General features: G+C 39.5%; 1 protein-coding gene and 1 long non-coding RNA gene across 2 annotated transcripts; one reads left to right on the forward strand and one right to left on the reverse strand.

Moving 5' to 3' along the window:
* Positions 1-10,096: 10,096 nt before the first annotated feature.
* On the reverse strand, positions 10,097-11,848 carry LOC131995691 (uncharacterized). Its single transcript, XR_009397551.1, has 3 exons — positions 11,514-11,848; positions 11,059-11,203; positions 10,097-10,988 (listed from the first exon to the last, which is right to left on the reverse strand). It is a non-coding gene; the product is annotated as an uncharacterized LOC131995691 (long non-coding RNA).
* A 3,141-nt stretch (positions 11,849-14,989) lies between these two features.
* LOC106093893 (ras-related protein Rab6) lies at positions 14,990-16,639 on the forward strand. Its single transcript, XM_013261056.2, has one exon. It carries the CDS (start codon positions 15,486-15,488, stop codon positions 16,110-16,112), a length of 627 nt encoding a protein of 208 aa, XP_013116510.2. The 5' UTR covers positions 14,990-15,485; the 3' UTR covers positions 16,113-16,639.
* The last annotated feature ends 4,876 nt before the right edge of the window (positions 16,640-21,515 follow it).

Consider the following 21,515-nt stretch of genomic DNA (forward strand, 5'->3'; position numbering starts at 1 on the left):
AACCTATATTTTAAATTGATTTTTGAATTGCTTCATTCGATCTTCCTATTTGTTTTTTATTTTGTTTATTTATTTAATCATCATTATAAAGATTTGTTAGAAGTTAGCTACTGCGAAAATGCAATAAAGCCAAAACTGGAATTTTATAACGTTTTAACATGAAATAGTTCAGTTTTATCTTATGAATATGGAAGGCTAAAAAGCAGGTAAGAAAAAGGGTAGCTCAAACTTACCGGTCCAGGACAAACAGGTGTATTTGGGGTGTCCTCATAGATTATGACGCAAGAGGGCACCATGGTGGGGTGGGTGCGTCCAGACACCAGCTGAATGCTAAGTGGTGTCAACATGGTAGTGTGTGTCTGTCTAGTATTGTTCATGGTTGTTGTGTAGGTATCAGTGTCCCTCCATCAGCTGGTTGATTTTGGTTTTTTGTCACCTGCTTTGGAGGAGGTGAACTGGCAAGAACCGCGCCCTTTTCGACTGAGCCACAGCCGGTGCTCGAACGCCAGCAGCCAGCGCCCGTCAGTTCATTTCCTCCCCTCCAAGCAAAGCAGGGTTCCTTCGGGAGCACGACAAGAATGGCGCCCGCAACATGGGGCCCGAGAATTCGGGTGACCGTTTCATTTTTTTATAGTGGCTGTTACGATGTGTCCTTTGTGAGTGTACTTGTGTGTCTCGACAGTTAATGTTTTAATACAACATTGGTCGCAAGCCCCAAGGAAAGCGAAGGATATAATTGTGACAGAGTTTCCTGCCCATTGCTTATGTGCGACACTGAGTCTGTAGTAGGCAGTATGTATGGATGGCCTTCGACATAGCCTTGTGGCCATAGGGATGGAACAGGAAACATCCATTTCATTCAATAGCACTTCAATAGCCCAATTTGTGTTGGCCAGTCCTCTCTTCAGGACAATAGACCGTCTCTCCTGTTGAGTCCGGCAAGTAGGGACGTTGTTCCACGCCGATTAGCCGACAGGCTGGTTTGTTGGCAAACACAAACCCAGTCTTTTCAATTTCCTGATACCGAGATTTTAACCTATAAGAAGAAGACAGATTCAGAATTTATTTGGAGATTTCTGTTTTATGTTTGTTTGCACATACTACCATGTTTTTTGTTTGTCCTGGATGATATGAGGGAGAGCTACCATTTTTCTTTATAAATTGAATTGTTGTTAGTAACACATAGTTTTTACAGGATCTGGTAATCCGATTACCTGTAGGAATTTAAAGAAGCAGAGAATTTATTTAGTTGTAATTTTTGAAGTAACATTTAGGGTTAGATGGTGAATACAAGAGCGAATAGTTATTCGAGCGCAACTACTCTTGCAAACGGCGAAGCGATGGCAACAACAACAACCATAACCACGACGGTCCCGTCAGCAACGGTGTCAACCACAACAACAGCCATGGCTCCCATGATGGTAACTTCCGCGGTGGCGACTCCAGCTCCATCCGAAACGAACACCTCTGGCTCTTCTTTGGGTCAGTCAACTCCCGAAACACCGAATTTCAGCAGCATAACAGCGCGAACAATCCAGCGGGAACGACGAGAACAGGGAGACCAAGCAGGAACTGGTCAAGAGCACGCCACTGTGTGTCAAGAGAGTCAAGCAGACGCGCAGCTCAACGCAGTTATAAACTCTGCAATTGGTGTGGGGCAGATGGAGCTTGTAAGGCTTTTGGATGAAAGGCTGCGGTTGTTAGTTCCGCAGTTGGTCCATCAAACATTGGAAGGAACCCGAGGTCCTACCATGCAGGGTTTTGACCAGCGAGCGAACCGAGAAATACAGGCGAGTGATCAACAACCAATCGGACTGGCGGCAACGCATGTAGTCCTCACAGAAAGACCGCATCTACCACCTGTAGGTCATGCAAGGCAAGCCTGTCAGATAACGCCACATCCACAAAGCGCCCAGCCAGTGCAACAACGCCAATATGGCACAGCGGCAGAGAGTCAATGGCCAGTGTTTTCAGCTCACCAGCGAGGACAACCAGCAGCTGAAATGGAATATGGTGGAGATTACCAGTACAGCCAGCCACCAATCCAGTCACATCCAGCAGCAGCTCATATGTCTCCCGGCCGATTCCAAGCACCTGAGTATCCACACGCGCCAATGCGCGCAAGCCCGAGGAAAGTGGACATAGAGAAATGGAGGCTGAAGTTCGATGGAACTTCAAAATCGATAACGGCCGAAGATTTTATGTTCCGGCTCGAGCAGCTCCGTCAAGATTTTGCATGTGATTGGGATGAAGTGCTGGTAAAGTTTCCCCAGCTCTTGGATGGCCCTGCTGAAGACTGGTACTGGATGCAGCGAAGACTAGGACGCATCAAGAGCTTCCCTGATTTGAAAGAGGCCTTTCTCAGCCAGTTCCGCAAATTCGAAAGCGATTTTGACGTGCAGCGGAAAATGATGGATCGTCGACAGGCACCGCATGAGTCGTTCGAAGATTTTTGCAACGCCGTGCTACGATTGCGGAACCAGCAGCGAGAGCCTCTACAAGAGCAAATGCTGGTAGAAATGATGAAGGGGAATCTGAAATCATCATTAGCAGCCCTGGTTTTCCCTATACGCATGTTTGGCCTACAACATTTTAGAGAGGAATGCCGCAAAGCAGAGCTTCTGCTAACTAACCAAAGGCAGGCGGCCATGGCGCATCGGCAACAGTTTGCTCCTCGAGTGAGTGAGTTAGAATATGAAGAAAGAGACGCTGAGCTTGAGGTGGAAGCTATATCAAGGCAAAACAATTATATCTGCTGGAATTGCAGAGAAAAGGGCCACGGTTTCATGGATTGCAGATCAACCACAAGGAGTTTGTTTTGCTATGGTTGTGGTTTGGAGAATGTGGTAAAACCAAACTGTCCTAGGTGCAAGGGAAACCGACAGACGGGCACGACGAAGGGGGAGACGCGCCCGCACTTTGCGAACCCCCAGTAGTTAATGTCTCCTCCGAATTGCAAGAGGAAAGTGCCAAAATAACTATTTTAAGTAGGAATAAGGATATCATAGATTTAGATGAGGGTGAAGGTGAAAATAGTTTAAGCAATGAAGTAAATAATGAATTCAAGAATAGTTGTAAGATTAGAGAATTAAAACCTTGGAGTAGCAGAATGGAGGAGTATCAAAAAGCTCGAAATATAATCTTTAGCATACCCGAAAGCCGGAAGATGAGCAAGAAAGTCGAAAGGGCAAGAAACAGATACTTGGACCGAAAAAGGCTTAGGAAGGAAATAGCGGCAGCCCGATTGTATGAGGGGGAAGACACCAGGCTATACATGCGTATTAAGATTGGCGATGAGGAAGTTGAGGGGCTCTTGGACAGCGGAGCCACAGTTAGTTGCTTGGGCAAAGATTGTCTAGGTAGAGTAGAAAGAGCTGGAGTTCCAATCTACGCGTATAGCGCCGCAGTTCACACGGCAGACGGTACACCCTTAGAGGTACTGGGCCGGATTAGGCTGAAGGTTAGAGTTAAGAAATTAGAAAAGGAAATTGATTTCTTTTTAGTCCCTGCTTTGAGTAAAGCCTTGTATTTGGGTGTCGACTTTATGAAGGCCTTCAATCTTTTGGCTAGTGTGGAAAGTCTTTCTCTTGGTGACGAAGAAGAGGAAGACACAAATGATCCATCCCGTCATCGTCTTAGCGTTGAGGAGGACAGAAGGCTCGCCGATATCATTAGCCTTTTTCCATCTTTTGAGGTTCGGGGCTTAGGCAAGACGTCCCTAGAAATGCATACCATTGACACGGCAGATGCGGAACCAGTGAAGCAAAGGCACTACCCCGTTTCTCCAGCTGTGCAACGCTTAATGTTTGCCGAGCTGGACAGAATGCTTGACATGGGGGTCATTGAGCCTAGCCAAAGTCCGTGGAATAATCCTGTAACCTTGGTCCGAAAGGGCGTCAAGAACAGATTATGCCTGGATGCGCGAAAGCTCAATGTCCTCACTGTCAAGGATGCTTATCCGCTCCCAAACATTGAGGGATTGCTTAGCCGGCTTGGGGATACACATTTTATATCGAGTGTGGACCTGAAGGATGCCTTCTGGCAAATCCCACTCGATATAAAGAGCCGAGAGAAAACTGCCTTTACGGTTCCCGGAAGACCCTTATACCATTTTACAGTCATGCCTTTTGGGCTGTGCAACGCAGCCCAGAGGCTATGCCGGTTGATGGATAAGGTGATTCCAGCGCATCTCCGTGAAAGGGTATTCGTTTATTTGGACGACTTGCTGATAGTCGCCCCCGACTTTGAAACTCATCTAGTCCTTCTCCGTCAAGTGGCGGATTTGTTGACGAACGCCGGCCTGACCATAAACGTCGCAAAGTCGAAGTTTTGCTTTCGGGAGTTGCGCTACCTTGGGTACATTGTGGGTGAAGGCAAATTAAGACCGGACCCAGGAAAAATTTCGGCGATTATGGATTTTGATTACCCCAAGAGCGCCAAACAGGTGCGAAGTTTCACCGGTATGACCGGATGGTACCGCAGGTTCATTGCGGACTACGCTACCATCGCAGAGCCGATATTTAACACCCTGAAGAAAGGCAAGACATTTGAGTTTGGTGACGCAGCCAAAGTGGCTTTTTGCCGATTAAAAGAAGCCCTAACGAAAAGCCCAGTATTAAAGCACCCGGATTTTGACAAACACTTTTACATACAATGTGACGCTTCGGATGTTGGCGTAGGCGGGGTGTTGTTCCAGAAGGATGAAGAGGGTGGAGAACATCCAATCGCATACGTGTCCAAAAAGCTGACTTCGGCCCAAAGAAACTACTCCGTTACGGAGCGAGAGTGCCTGGCAGTAGTGGTGGCTCTTAAGAAGTTTAGGCCCTATGTCGAACTTATGCCCTTTACAGTAATAACAGACCATTCCTGCTTGAAGTGGCTAATGTCCAATAAGGAGTTGAGTGGACGATTGGCTCGGTGGAGTTTACTGCTTCAAGGGCATAGCTTCGACATAGAGCATAGACGTGGGAGTCTAAATGTAGTGCCAGACACTCTCTCAAGGTACAACATGGACGAGCTGGAGTTCAGCAGTGCAGTGGATTTGGAAGCACCTGAGTTCAAGGCTGACAATTACTTGGAGAAAATTCGCGTAATAGAGGAAAACGGAGAAGCCTTCCCAGACTTAAGAGTGAAAGAGGGTCGGATTTACAAAAGGACAATTCCGGTGGCGGTAGACTTGCCGTCCGAGGAGTTTGCTTGGAAACTTTGGGTGCCCGAAGAATTAACAACCGAGACCATTACTAAGGCCCACAACCCGCCTTCGTCAGCGCATGGAGGATTCCACAAGACGCTGAAGCGGTTGAAACAGTTATATTATTGGCCAAATATGAGTGCCCAAGTCAGAGCCTACATACAAAGATGTCACACCTGCAAGGAGTCAAAGCCTAACTACCAGAACATGCAACAGCCTATAGGTGAAGAGGTGAAGATCGATCGGCCTTTCCAAAAGATCTATGTCGATTTCCTGGGCCCATATGTCCGATCTAAATCGGGGAATTCATTTATATTTATTGTTTTAGATCACCTATCGAAATATGTGCTCCTAAAGCCCATGTCAAAAGCTACATCTCGCAACGTCATCAAGTTCTTAACAGGAGAGGTTTTTCATAAGTTCGGGGTGCCCGAGACACTTATGTCCGATAACGGGAAACAGTTCACCGGAAATGATTTTTCTACATTCCTTGACGCCTTCGGCGTGAGACATTTCAAGACTGGTTTGTACTCGCCCCAAGCTAATGCTTCAGAGCGAGTCAACCAGTCCATCTTGGCGGCAATAAGATCCTATTTAAAAGATGATCAACGCGACTGGGACCAGAACCTGACCGCTATCGAATGCGCGCTTCGGTCATCTGTACACGCTTCCACCGGGATGACACCATACTTTGCCTTGTTCGGGACAAGTATGATAACACACGGAAGTGTCTACAGAGTGGCTCGCCAGCTGGACGCACTGAAAGACCCAGAATATACGGCTTTACCTAAGGCTACGCAGTTAGAGTTAATCAGGGAACAGCTCAGGAAGAACATGGCAAAGAGCTACCTAGGTAGGGCCAAGAAGTACAACACGAGAGCCAGAGTAGTTAAATTTTTCCCCGGCCAAGAAGTTTATCGTCGAAACCACCAGTTAAGCGATTTCAGCAAGAATATTAATGCGAAGCTGAACAGAAAGTACTTGAAGTGCAGAATAGTGCGCTCAATAGGAAGATGCCTTTATGAGATAGAGGATACTAGGGGTAAACTAATTGGCGTTTATCACGCCAAGGACCTAAAACAATAGAACACCTTTTTTTTTTAAGTGAGGAACAGGAGGTCTGGAAGCCCATGACTCATCCGCGAGATTTCACCTAACACCTGCCACCAGAGCAGTCTTCAGAGATTCCAAAACAAGATTACGATGGGAAGCTCCCCGCTGTCTGACTCGAGCGGGAATGTATACATTTATGGGATAAGACAAGTATGTCTGTCGTTGGCGCAAGGTTCAGCTCATCTCGCTAAACACCGCATTGCTGCGGATGCTTAAGTATCCGTCTGGACTATGCCACGGGATCGTGAGCTGTGATAAACAAGGCCTCGGAGCTATCGGTATGTATCGAAGCTGAGTCAGAGATGGGGGAGAACAAGTATCAAGACTCACCGCGGTGTACCTGATGGGTTATCGTATCCGGTATCGGTGGCTCTGGATAGTGTTCTGGTTGGTGGTGGTCGGTTTCATCTTTTGGATGTGTGCACGAAGAGATATAAGACCTGAATAAAATCCTATGTTTAAGAGGTTTTGAAAGTTTGAAGTTTTTCCAAAAAAGCTTCGCCATACTATGCGAGCTTCAAGGTTTCTTACTAGAGGGTGATCACTAAACCGTTTTTTTTCCTAAAACTGGTTATCGAACTATCCGAAAAATGAACTTTTTAAAGAGCCGGTTTGAGTTTTGAGATTTAAAAAAAAAAAACCGGTTTAGGCGGTTATTTTTTTTATAAACGTAAACCATTTTAAAATTTTTAAATAAGCCTTAGGTGAGGTCAAAAATCTAGCAGCGTATCCTTTTTCAGTGGCTGAAAAAGGTTTGCTGAAGGATTTTTGAAATTTTTGAGAAGACGAAATATCGAATGAAATTTTCTCTAACGACAACATTTTAATAAAGTTGATTATAAAGACCAAATTTCAATGAAAATTTTCCTTAAATCAATTTTCAATAAAGTTTTTTTAATTATTTTCTTTTATGTCTAAATAGTCATCAAAGGTATTCTTTTTTGAATTTTCAACAAAAGAAATTGATGAAATTTTTCCAATTAATTTTTTTTCCAACAGAAGTTATTTTATTTTTTTTTTTTTTTTTTTTTTTTTTTAATCTTTCTCTTTCTCATTTTTTTTTTTTTGTTTTCTCAGGAAAAATGGAAAAAAAATTCCAAAGAAAAGTTTTAAGTAAATGATCGGTGGAAACAAAAGTTAAAATTTTTAGACAAATGTAGATAAAATTTTTAGACAAAGCTTCGATTAAATTTTTAAAACAAAATTTCAATAAAATTGTTCATAGACCAAATTTTAGTTAAAGGTTCCATAAAATAAGTTTGATTCTTCAAAATTTTTCCAAAAATGGCAATTTTTTTTTTGTTTTGAAATTCTCTCAGCAGAAAAGTGGTAGTTATCATAAACATGGTTAAAAATTAAATATTAGTAAGAAACCGGTTAATTTTGGCAAGAAACCGATTTACCAAATACCCGGGAAATGGCCATCTTAAAGAAGCCGATTAGTATAGTGAGCTCAAAAAAAAAAAAAAAAAAAAAAAAAAAAGAACAACTGAAAACCCGGTTTTCAAAAACCGAATTGATCACTCTAGTTCTTACACGCGAAGCTCTCTAAGACTATTGCTTGGTTAGGAGTAATTCATTAGTGGAAAACCGGTTATGTTTTTTGCGAAAACCCGATTTGCAAGAACCGAATTGGCCATCCTAGGTTATATGGACTTACCTTGAACTAGGGGTTTTCCACGAAGACTCCTTTTTGGGTGTTTTCTACCACTGCGGCTTCAGTATTGGGTGTAGCCGCATGCTTTGCGTGCGGAGAACCTGGAATGAGGACGATATATTTAGTACAAGCCCGCTCGAGGGTTGGGTTGGAACTGATACTTACCTGTTTATCCGTTGATCCCAACGTGCTTCCTTGGTCACTCCAGGTTTTACTTCAATCCGTCGATCTGAAACGAGAATGATGAGGAAATGCATTATTCACTTTGTTTAATTAATGGAGAAATGTTGGTATAGGGTTCTATATGAATTCTCTTGGATATAGTTCCAGATGGGTACGATTCTTTTTTCTGGCAAATGATAATTTTTGTTATTTATTTTGGATCTTTCTTTTGCATTTTATTATTTAATTTTTTTTATTTGTGTTTTTTATCATATTCGAGTGCGGCTTTGGTATTGTTGATGTACTGGCCTTAGGGCACAAGGTTCGTATTTTATGACATCAATTTTACATTTAACACTTAGCCTTTTTCCCGATTGTATGGACGAAGACTAAGCATGCTGATACACCTTGAATACTGGTACACTTTGCATACTGGTACACTTTTTCCCATTTTCTTATATTTCAAGTCACAGATACTGAGGAGTGTATTCCCCCCACCTCCATTGATAGTTTAACTGGTCTTACGCATACACTAATAGGATCATCGTAACACCATACGATCATTGTAATAGAATACCCGTTTTCACAGTTGCAAATATAGGCGAATATACCCACGCGGTGCCAGGAACCGTTTTTTTTTTCTCGTAACATGTTGGCTTCACATTTCTTTTGTTGAGGTTACACGTTTTTTCTGTATACTTTCACTGCCTTCTAATGTGATTCCATTCTTTTTATTTTGCGATTTTGGGTTTTTTACAGAGAACTGGCACGGTTTTTATCTTTTTCTCATCGACGGGCACATAACCTTTGAGGGTAACCTTTTCTTAGTGTAGCCGGCTTAACGAGAAACTTAGGAACGCCACAAACACCGAAATATATTTCTTTTCTGGCCAGGGCTATTCGGAGCTTTTTAGCTCCCGTTTTTGTTATTATTTTCAGTTAGTGTTATTTTGTTTTATGGGTAATTGTACAACGAATTGGCCCATTCATGAAAAACGCACACACACGCACATGCACAAAACCTTTTTAGGCCCAGTGGACAATAGTTTTTTATTATTTTTTCCCCTTTCTTTCACACACAATATCTTCTTACACAGATTTTTTTTTTTTACACACTTTTCACTGTCACTTTCGTTTTAGTCACTAAATACTTACCTTTTTTTTTCATCCATTTTAATTTTTATCAGCAGCCGGTCCGTGTTGTGTTGGTTTTTTTTTTCATTTAATTATGAACGACAGCGGCCATTCATTAAAATGATCGGCGTAAATCAGTGCTGCCATTCATACCGTAGCCAGCGCGGTTCACAATGAAAGCGGCAGACGCTTTTTGACAGGCGGCAAATTTGTCGCAATAGTGGGGCGTATACACTTCAGGTCATGGTTGGTTGTAATTGATTTTAGAAAACTACGGTTTTAATCGGCAGGGAATGCTAGAATTTCATATAAGGAGTCCGAGAAGATTGATCGGATCATTTTTATTGATGAATACCACCGGAAAGAGATGTTTTTTTTGTTGCTACAAATGGTTGAACGACAGTTCCGTGCGATTTTCCGTTTCGACAGCGCCGTAAAGATAGGGATTGCAGATAACAGGAATCCAGTGGGAACCGCACTTTTTCCCTCCCATCCTTTGATAGGAATATCGGCAGGATGGTTGGGTTTGTGGTGTGCGCCGAATAATGGCGCTACAGCGCCACCTGGTTGTGACTTGCCTTACTCCAGCGACACCTACTGGCTATGGTTGGCCCTCATCAGGGAGAGGGAGACAACCAGCTGACACCAACCTGTCATTATGGCTGCCCCCATATGTTTTGTTGGTGCCGGCTGGAAGACCAACTTCATGATGGAGACCAACCAAAGCCAAGCTGGCTAGAGTCCCCAAGATGAAGCGTTCTTTTTGGTTATGGACAGCAAGCTTACCGGAGGTGGAGTGAGACCCAAGTGGAAATAAATAAAGAAAAAGACGAGACGAAAACCGCGGTGAAAAAGTGTTGTTTTATTGAATATCAAAGCGTTTGTTTGTCTAATTGATAAAAAGCAAATAAAAGAACTTAAAATTAAACACTAAAAAACAAGCTTTGAAGAATATTTAATGGCTGTGTTAAGTTTTAGAAAAGACTGAAAAGAAAGAGATATTAACACCTGAAACGAAAGAAATGAATAATTAACATTGGCTAAAATCCGAACAAAATTGTTGATAAAAGTAAAGCACCTGAAGTTAAAACCTATAAGGAAATTAAAAACATTAAAATGCTTAGAGAAATAAAAGACGATAAAAATTGAAAGTTGTTAGAAGGCGAAAAAGACAGGAACGTAAAAACCTGTAAGGGAAGAAAACACTAAACACCTGAAAAGAAAACGATACCTGAAAAGAGAAAAAAAAAAACATTAACCTGAAAAGAAAAGAAAATAAAGTTATCTGTAAATAAATAAGATAAAACGAAGAAAGTAAATACTTAAAAAACCCAAAACTCCACCTCCACTGTCCCGACGTTGGAACATCAGCCAACCAGGCGATAACAGCACAGCGTTGGTCAGCCGACAACGCCAAAGGTACCCTCTATCAGAGCCCTTTTCCCATACATAAAACAGGACAATACGCTTGACTTAGACGGACGGACAGACAGCTACCTGACACAAAACTTCTGAAAATAAAGGTTTTAAATAAGGAAACCATTATAGAAAAGTTGTTGAGGCAGGGCTGACATCATTTCTTGTATTTTATTTAGCGCCAGGAAATTAGGAAGCGCCCTTTCAGCTTAGGTTGAGCTCACCCATAGGCCAGGAAGGTTTCAGTAAAAGGTACGTGGGGGCCCTTGCTCCATCATAGATGTCCACCTTGTTTTAGCGTTGACCAACAACATCCTATAAAAGAAAGCAATACAACTTTTATTTAAAGAACACCTACATAGGACTACAGCAACATTATACTTACCATCAGACGGACGGACAGGAAATAGGGTAGACGACAAACAGGGTCGGTACCATTGCAGGACTGGTGCTACAGCTAGGCAATCCCAGCTCCGACATCAAGGCCATCACTAGGCGAGACCAGGAAGAAGATTCGATGACCCATATTGCTGGAAGGAAGAAGAGAGAAAAGAAAACGAATTAAATGCTGAATTTCATTTGAATTTAGGACATGAAATTTTGAATCAACCTATATTTTAAATTGATTTTTGAATTGCTTCATTCGATCTTCCTATTTGTTTTTTATTTTGTTTATTTATTTAATCATCATTATAAAGATTTGTTAGAAGTTAGCTACTGCGAAAATGCAATAAAGCCAAAACTGGAATTTTATAACGTTTTAACATGAAATAGTTCAGTTTTATCTTATGAATATGGAAGGCTAAAAAGCAGGTAAGAAAAAGGGTAGCTCAAACTTACCGGTCCAGGACAAACAGGTGTATTTGGGGTGTCCTCATAGATTATGACGCAAGAGGGCACCATGGTGGGGTGGGTGCGTCCAGACACCAGCTGAATGCTAAGTGGTGTCAACATGGTAGTGTGTGTCTGTCTAGTATTGTTCATGGTTGTTGTGTAGGTATCAGTGTCCCTCCATCAGCTGGTTGATTTTGGTTTTTTGTCACCTGCTTTGGAGGAGGTGAACTGGCAAGAACCGCGCCCTTTTCGACTGAGCCACAGCCGGTGCTCGAACGCCAGCAGCCAGCGCCCGTCAGTTCATTTCCTCCCCTCCAAGCAAAGCAGGGTTCCTTCGGGAGCACGACAGTGTCTGTTGTAAGATGACGAAAACGCCATTTCACAAAGTTTCAGAAACACAATCGAACGCAGTTATGGATTTAGTTCACTCGGATGTTTGCGGGCCTATGCAAACTGAAACTCCTGGAAAAAAGAAGTACTTTGTCACGTTTATTGACGATTTTAGTCGTTATACAATAGTTTATCTTTTAAATAACAAAGCTGAGGTTTACGAGAAGATTCAAAACTATATGGAAATGGTGAAAAATAAATTCGGCAAATACCCTAATATCCTCAGATCAGATAATGGAGGGGAGTATGTATCGAAACACGTCCAAAGTTATCTGGAATCAAAAGGTGTTCAATACCAATATACTGTTCCTTACTCACCCCAGCAAAATGGAGTATCAGAACGTAAAAACCGAAGTTTGGTCGAAATGGGAAGATGTTTGCTAAAGGAAGCAAGTATTGGAAATAAATATTGGGGAGAAGCAATTATGACCGCGAATTATTTGCAAAATCGGTTGGTAAGCAAGACAATTGTATCAACACCATTTGAACTATGGGAAAAGAAAAAGCCATCTATTGAACATTTGCACATATTTGGGTCGAAAGCTCATGTTCTTACTCCTGAGGTAAAACGGAAAAAGTGGGATAGTAAGACCAAGATATTGACTTTCGTTGGATATGATGAGCATTCAAAGGGTTACAGATTGGCTGATCTTAGAACAAATAAGGTCGTAATTAGCAGAGATGTTAAATTCATAGATGTTGATTTACATGAAACCGGAAAAGAATCTAAAGAGACCGATCATAGTGAAATATCTATTGAAAAAATTAATAATCAACGTACTTCAAATGACTTCATTCAAGTTATATCAGATCAAATTTCATCTGATGGGGAATCTTTTTATAGCCTGGAAGAACATAATGCAGTTGATTCTGAAGAATTAGTTACATCTACAATGAACACGATGATCTCAAGCGATAACTCAGTTCCATGCGAAGTTTTTGAAAGAGATAAAAATTCACTTAGATGTTCAAACCGCATTACTAAGGGAAAACCACCAGAGAGGTTGACGTATATAAGCTCTAATGTTTCGAGCATTGCTGAACCAAAGACGTATAAGGAAGCGATTTCATCGGTACATCGCAACGAATGGATTCAAGCTATGAATGAGGAGATGTCATCTTTAAAGGCAAATAAGACTTGGGATATTGTTGACAAACCTGACAATGCAAATATTGTGGGATGCAAATGGACTTTCAAAATTAAACGAGATGTTACTGGAAAAATACAACGTTTCAAAGCCCGCCTAGTAGCTCAAGGTTTTAGTCAAAAATTTGGTTTTGATTATGACGAAGTATTTGCTCCTGTTGTTCGACAAGCTACGCTTCGAACATTATTGTCTGTCGCTGGTGTAAATGGTATGTCAGTTGTTCATTTTGATGTAAAGTCAGCTTTTCTCAACGGTGAGCTTGAAGAAGTTATATATATGAAACAGCCACCAGGGTTTGAGGAAGGGAATAATAATTTTGTCTGTAAACTTCGAAAAAGTTTGTATGGATTGAAGCAAGCTGCGAATGTCTGGAATAAAACACTTCATGAGGTCCTAGTGTCTGGCGGCTTCAAGCAAAGTAATGCAGATCGATGTTTATACACAAAATACACCAACGAGGAAGGGTTAGTATATATATTAATCTACGTTGATGATATTTTGGTTGCAAGCAAAAAGCAAAACAACATCTGTGAAGTGGAGAAGTCACTGAAAGAAAAATTTGACATAACCAATCTTGGCAAAGTACATCATTATCTTGGTTTGGAAGTTACGCAGGATAAAGAATCTAATTACTGCGTTAGCCAAAAACTCTTTATTGAAAACTTATTGCAAGAATTTGGAATGCAGGATTCAAAAATTTCAAAATATCCACTTGATCCTGGGTATGGTAAAAGTTCATCCGAACTCTTACTAAATAACAATAAATATCAACAACTTATTGGCTCACTGCTGTACATCAGTGTAAATTCAAGACCTGATATAGCAGCAAGTGTTTCAATTTTGGCGCAAAAAGTCAGTTGTCCAACTCAAGAAGATTGGAATGAATTAAAGCGTGTATTAAAATACTTGAAAGGCACAGTTAATCACACCTTACACCTTAGTAATAAATGCGTTGCAAATAAAAATGTTCTTATTGGTTTTGCCGACGCAAATTGGGCCGAGGATAGAATCGACCGAAAATCTAATTCTGGATTTATTTTCAAAATTAACGGTGGTTCAATTAACTGGTCATGTAGAAAGCAAACTTGTGTATCTCTCTCATCAACTGAGGCAGAGTTTGTATCTCTATCGGAAGCATGCAAAGAAGCAATTTGGCTACGATCACTTTTAAGCGATATGATGCTTAAACAATGTCAACCGACAACAATTTTTGAGGATAATCAAAGTGTTTTGCGTATGATAAAAGATGAGAAACTTAGCAATAGGACAAAGCACATTGATACCAAAATCTATTTTGTCAAGGACTATGTAAAGAAAAATCAAATCGTTTGTACGTATTGTCCAACAGAAACAATGATTGCTGATATGATGACCAAACCACTTTCAACTATCAAACTAACAAAATTCCGAGAGGAGGCTGGAGTTCAAATTGAGGAAGGGTGTTAGAGTTAAATTTATACTGAACACAATTTGTACTTTGTCTAAATATTTTTATATTCACATGTATGCATTGAATTATTATTGGTAGACATTTGTACAATACAGAAATAATTTTTTCAGTTGTCTAATAATAAAAGCTTCGTTGAAGATTGTTTTGTAAATTGCTCTAACGCGTACTCTAATAAATAAAACACCCCCATTGAAGCAAGAAAATTTGCTTATTTCATTCAGCAGGACATTGCCCCATAACCTGCGAAACATTTTTCAAAAAGTATTATGTTATCATTGAGATTTTTGAAGCGTTTCAAAAAAGTAATCGCGAAAACAAATTTTTCAACTGTGAAAAACTAACATAGCAGCCATAAATAGAACAAAGTACCAGCCTTTAGTAGTTTTTTTACATATTTTTCGACTCCCGACTCTTTGATTGCGTTTAAATTTTACACGTCGCAAGCAACATATGACAACTGTGGGTCGATAATACAGTCAATAATCAGTGGTGACTCAGTTGAAAGAGGAGAATGTAATGTCAATTTAATTGAATTTTAAACAAAGTTAAACATCATCTTTATTAGCAATATATACATAAACCAAACAGAATTTTATATGAAAAGTGCAATTTATATAACAAATTTACAGAAAAAACAAAACAATCACAGAAGAAAAGACGAGTGTCAGAACAGGAGAATACAATTGAGGTGGTGAGAAAAAAATGTAAAAAGCATACGCAGGCGAAAATTTCAATTACAAACAGCCCAGCCCGAATACGAAAGCACTTAACTTTTCGTCTTTTACACAAACTATCAGTTTTCAAAGTAAATAGGCAGCGATCACAGAGAAAAAAGAATACAATTTGAAAAAAAGATATACGACTATCAAGAAGAGGTAGGCAAACTTTACCCTCATTAGAGAAAGCGATAATTACAAACCCTCTTTTGTTATACGAAACTGGAAGTTGGAAAAAGTGAACCAGTTGTAGTAGACCAAATAAAACATAAAAATGTCATCTGGAGATTTTGGCAACCCCTTGCGTAAATTTAAGCTCGTCTTCTTGGGCGAACAAAGTGTGGGAAAAACTTCTTTAATCACTCGATTCATGTACGACAGTTTTGACAACACATATCAGGCCACGATTGGTATTGATTTCCTCTCAAAGACAATGTACTTGGAAGACCGTACAGTGCGTCTGCAATTGTGGGATACTGCTGGACAAGAACGCTTTCGATCCTTGATTCCATCCTATATACGCGACTCAACAGTGGCAGTTGTAGTCTATGATATTACCAATACAAATTCATTCCACCAAACTTCCAAGTGGATCGATGACGTGCGTACTGAAAGAGGTAGTGATGTCATTATCATGCTGGTCGGCAATAAAACTGATCTGTCGGACAAACGACAAGTGTCTACGGAAGAAGGTGAACGCAAAGCGAAAGAGCTAAACGTTATGTTCATAGAGACAAGTGCCAAAGCCGGTTACAATGTTAAACAATTGTTTAGACGCGTGGCTGCAGCATTGCCGGGCATGGACTCTGCGACAGAAAATAAGCCCAACGAAGATATGCAAGAAATTACACTGGACACACAGAAAGAGACAAAGGACCCCGAAGGAGGCTGTGCCTGCTGAATGCTGCTACTAGTTTATTTTCAATCTTGATTCCTTTTTTGTATCCCACTTCATCAACGACGACGTCTCATTTTCCACCTCCTATGATGCCCTGCGAATGGTAGCAGGCCAAAGGATGTTGTCAGCAAAGATAACAACATTTTTTCATTTGTAATTACCCGATATCAATTCAATCGTAAACTGAAGATAAGACTTTGTGAAACTTAATTTTTTTATTAGTAAAGTAGCTAAAAACACTCCCAAAAAAAAAAAAGAAAATGTAACATTGTTTTTTAACGAGAGAAATGTGTGTGTGAAGTTTAAACACAAAAACTTCCTAAACACCTTCAGATTTCTCACTCTTATGATCAACTCATCGTTTGTCTTCATTTACATATATACAATCTTCAAAAGGCTATCGATCTAAACAACACACACATTTCAAATTTTATTACATTCATTTTACTATATTTTTATTAATAAATATATGTATAATATTTAAGTTTATTTATAACGAAACATAAATAAATAACTATATCACAAGGAAAATTATGGAAATCCCTTTAATAAAAAGAGAAATAACACATTCTTACAAAATAAGTGTATCTTTTATCAGAATAGATCACAAACACACAAGGAGGTAACAAAACAAAAAAAAAACCGGCTCGGGATAACTAAGAGCTCCACACCCGGTGGAACTTTAAGCTCCGATTTGTGTGGTGTTCATTGTTATCACGAGAAGCTTAGCTGCAAGCGTGCACAGGTTGCGGATAGTGGAATGTTCCATACAGAGTAGCTGCAATTCCAGTCGCGGACAATCAGCGGTATAAAGCGAAGAGTCTCAGTGAGAGGCCGGCTCTTGCATAAATACTGGGTGCCTATGATGCTCGATATGACGAGGCGAATTGTTGGCGCCTTTAAATAACCAATGGCCATGGTGTTCCCGCAGCGATCGGTCCTTTGGACCGGAACAAGCTTGCTCACCTATAGCAGTTAGATGAGGATTGCCACCCTCACAGTAGACATGTGGCTACAACAACAACAAAACAACAACAAAGTCTGAAAATGTAGTTACCACAGCTTTGGCAAAAGTTTTTGGTCACTAAATATTGGCATGATTATACGGCCAAAACAAATATAACCCTTTTATTTATTTATGAAAATATGTGTATAATGTTATCCTTCGCAAGATGCTACTTTTCTATTTGGGCCATTTTAGAGACCAAGGTAAGCGCATTAGATTCGTGCAGCTTGTGACTGAGTCAGAGCAATCAAAAAGTGAATGATTTCCATTGGCGTCGCTAGGGGGTCCTTGGGGCTTAAATAATCCATATTTTTCTTATTGTTGTTGTTGTTCTAGCAGTGTATTGTACACTCAGGCGGCAGCTCTTGCCGATGAAGGCTCCATCGGGTCAATCCGGTACGAACAACCGGCAGCCATGGGAATGATGTACAACAGCTTTAGCACCTATGTAAATCGATCTTCCTATTTGACTTCTTCGTGTCCCAGAAGCCCATATTTTACACAATTTTGCAAAAATTGTGTAACAAAAGATTTGTTATGACTTTGAGCCTACAAATCCGATCTCCAGTTTTGACTTATTACGAACCTGGGGAATGCAATTCTTATCTTCTGTGCATATGTTTTTAGTTTCAGCTTATAAATCTATGTGGTCCAAAGAATACAATCGTGTGTTCTGGGGTTTCTTTTACCCCTAAAAAAACTGCTTATATCATGTAATAAAGTTTCAAAAATTTCCAATTTTTCATCAGGAAATTTCTTAGACAAAACCAAATAAGGAACTTACAACAAATAATTAATTTGGACATTTTGTTTGCATGATAATAACAAATTTATCTGAGGGTAAAAGTGAAAGTGAATCACGAAACACACCAGACTAAATCTCTGGTAGAGAGTTTATAAGGGTAAATCAATTTCGGAATAGGAAATCGTTTTATATACGCGTTCTGTCCTAATGATCCTGCAAATATATTTTCAAATAATCAATAACTCGACTTCTGCTGCAAGAAAGTCTAGGCCGAATGTATCAGATAATATTAAAATCTGTTGTCAACGTCTGATCGTTTAGAAAAGGGGCCTTATTACGGCATCCGTGATCGTAAAAATCGTTCAAAATCTGTCTATTGTGAATAATGTATTTCTTTGCTAAACAACATGTTTTGATTTGTTTAACGCGGGAATTTAAATCGAACATAATTTTTAAACGATATAAAATTGCATTCGATATTAAAGCGTATTCTATCACTGATGTGGTAATTAGGCCCTAGTGTTTGAATTGCTGACTTCAAAATAGAGGCAGCAAAGCAAAAATAACTTTGCTTTATATTGAAAAATGTTCAAGCAATTCAAATCCTGGTTCAGAATAGATTTATGCTATCGACTTTGACGAATATTTTCATTATAACCTACACCACTACTGAGGCACAGGGTATTATAACTTGGAGCATTTGTTTGTAACACCCAAAAGGAGGAGAGATAGACCCATTGATAAGTATACCGATCGACTCAGAATCACTTTCTGATTCGATTTAGCTATGTCCGTCTATCCATGTTAATTAGTGTACAAACTACAGGTCGCAACTTTCATCCGATCGTCTTCAAATTTGGTACGGGCATGTTCTTCGGTCTAGAGACGAAGCCTATTGAAATTGGTAGAAATCGGTTCAGATTTGGATATAGCTTCCATATAAATGTTCGTCCGATTTTCAATAATAATGCAATAAAATGGTCATTTGTTGACCGATTCTCTCGAAATTTGACAGGAAGGATTTGTGCATGACTCTTAACACTACTGGGGAATTTCATAGAAATCGGTTCAGGTTTTGATGTAGCTCACATATATATGTTTGGCCGATTTGCAGTAATAATGCAATAAAACGGTCATTTGTTAACCGATGAAAATTAGTAGGAAGGATTTTTTCTTGACTCTCAAAATTACTGGTGAATTTTATAGAAATCGGTTCAGATTTAGATATAGCCGCCATATATGTACATCACCCGATTTTCATTCCTAGAATCACTGCAAGCGCATTTATTGACCAAACTTGCCAAAACTTTGTACAACGCTTTCCTCGACGACTACCACAATATCTATAAAGTTTGGTAAAAATCAGGTCAGTTTAAGATATAGCTTCCATATATATGCTCGTCCAACTTTGAGAAATATTGTAAAAAGTGCTCATTTGTTAACCGATTCTCTCGAAATTTGCCAGGAAGGATTTTCTTATGACTCTTAATATTACTGGTGAATTTCATTGAAATTGGTTCAGATTTAGATATAGCTGCCATATAAGTTTACCGCCCGATTTTCCAATCCCTTGGCAGGCGGTTGTATGTATCGGATTGACGCGATGCATCCATTCATCGGCAAGGGCTGCCAACAACAACAACAACACTGCCCGATTTTCACTTCTAAAGCCACTGCAAGCCCATTTATCGGCCAGTCTTGGCAAAATTGTGCACAACGCTTTCCTCGATGGCTACCACAATATCTAAGAAGTTTGGTCAAAATCGATTTAGATGTAGCTCCCATATATAAATTTTAGGTAATTTGTTGTCATTTGCCAACTGTAGTTATTACATTTTGAACATATTTGCTTTACTCGAATTTCGATACAGGGATTTTAATTACCCATCTGAAAACATACGCCGAGGTCCATCAAAAATAGCTCTCACTTTGTATTTATAAGGTAGGTGTAGGGTATTATTAAGTCGGCACCGCCGACTTTTGCCTTTCCTTACTAGTTTTAAATCGGATAATCAAAACCTCTGGGGACGAACTACCGCATACGTGAACGAGTAAAATCATTCGAAATCTCTCGATTGTGTACTATGCATTTCTTGATCTTCTTACAATCTCAAATGAAATGTGGATGCAATAGCTTTGACCCAATATTGTGACTTTGGAAGCAATAATACTTCTGTTGAAATAGTTTTTTTTTTTTCTTTTAATCGAATTGTTTAAATTAATTTTTTTTCTATAACACTCGATCCCAGCCGCTTCATTCCGAGACTATTGAACCTGCAATTTAAATCAAAAAGGACCTATTTGAAGTAAAGTCGCCCAGCTGCCGCAAACATTGAAAAAAATTTACAATGAAATATTGGCAAAAATTGTCAGCATTAAGTGATAGAATAAACAACGCTGAAAATTTTTATTCGTATTCCCTCCAGGATTCGATCCTGAGCGAACATGCTAAACTAAGAGAATTCAATGTGAGACTGAATTTCCTCTGCAAAGAAAAGTCATTAATATTAACTGTGACGATCATTTACAAAAAGTTTTTTTTTTTTTTTTTTTTTTTTTTTTATTTCTTAGACATAACAATGTTGCTTAAGTATAATACTACAACTAGTCATTTGAATTAGGACTAACTAGTAGTTTATTTAAATTATATAATTATGTATGATACAGCTTATGCTTTAAGGCACAAGTAGCTGGGTAAACCTCCTCTTCAGATCGAAGGGTTTATATCTATTGAGTCTTCGGGTTATATTTGCCTCCATAAGTTTTGGGATCTCCGGATTTTTGTGATGGTGCAGCCTTTTCTCATAGTTAACTGCTACTTGCTGTATTTCCTCTCTTACAGTGCTGATTTTAAGATCTCTATGTATGTCGCTATTTCTTATATACCATGGTGCCTTTACTATATCTCTTAAGATTTTGTTTTGGAGTAACTGTATACTTTGAATGGTACTTTCATTGGCACATCCCCAGAGTTGGATACCATATAGCCATATCCATATTTACAAAAAGTGAATTCTCCAACATTTGGTTTATCTTATCGTTTTTAAATGCATCGTTGACGCCGTTCTACTTACCCAAATATGACACGGTTTCCATGAGTGCTAAGTATGCTTATATTATTTTAACGAAATCCGATAACGAAACACTATTGGGAGTTATAGATTGAATTTTCTTATATAGTATTTGTAATACAAAAACAACCACTTAGGTTGATATTGAAAATTTTTAAGTTTTAAAGCAAGCCGACTTAGTATACTACGCAAAAAGAAGGATGGTTGGTATTGGTGTGGTGTTTGTACTACAGAGCAATTTAGAATGTTTGATGGCTACATTATTGAGAAATGATTGCCAAGTAATACAGTTAAACCTCGATTAACCGGGCCTCTATTAACCGGTTACCCCTTTTAACTGGCATTCAGGGCTTTTGGTTTTGTACCTCTTTTTTAACCGTGGTTTACCTCTATTATCTGTGCTTCAAAAATGCTACCTCTATTAACCTTGTTTTCCTCTAATATCCGTGCACAACTCACATTTTTGGAAATAAAATTCTGGTATTCCCCTTTTTATTTGGAGTAATTGAGAGTTAAACGGTCAAAGTATTTGTTCGAAAAAGGCTCCAATTACAAAAGAAAGAGCACGTAACGTTTTTTCAACA

This window comes from Stomoxys calcitrans, chromosome 3 (genome assembly GCF_963082655.1).
Source record: "Stomoxys calcitrans chromosome 3, idStoCalc2.1, whole genome shotgun sequence".
Classification (NCBI taxonomy): Eukaryota; Metazoa; Arthropoda; class Insecta; order Diptera; family Muscidae; genus Stomoxys; species Stomoxys calcitrans.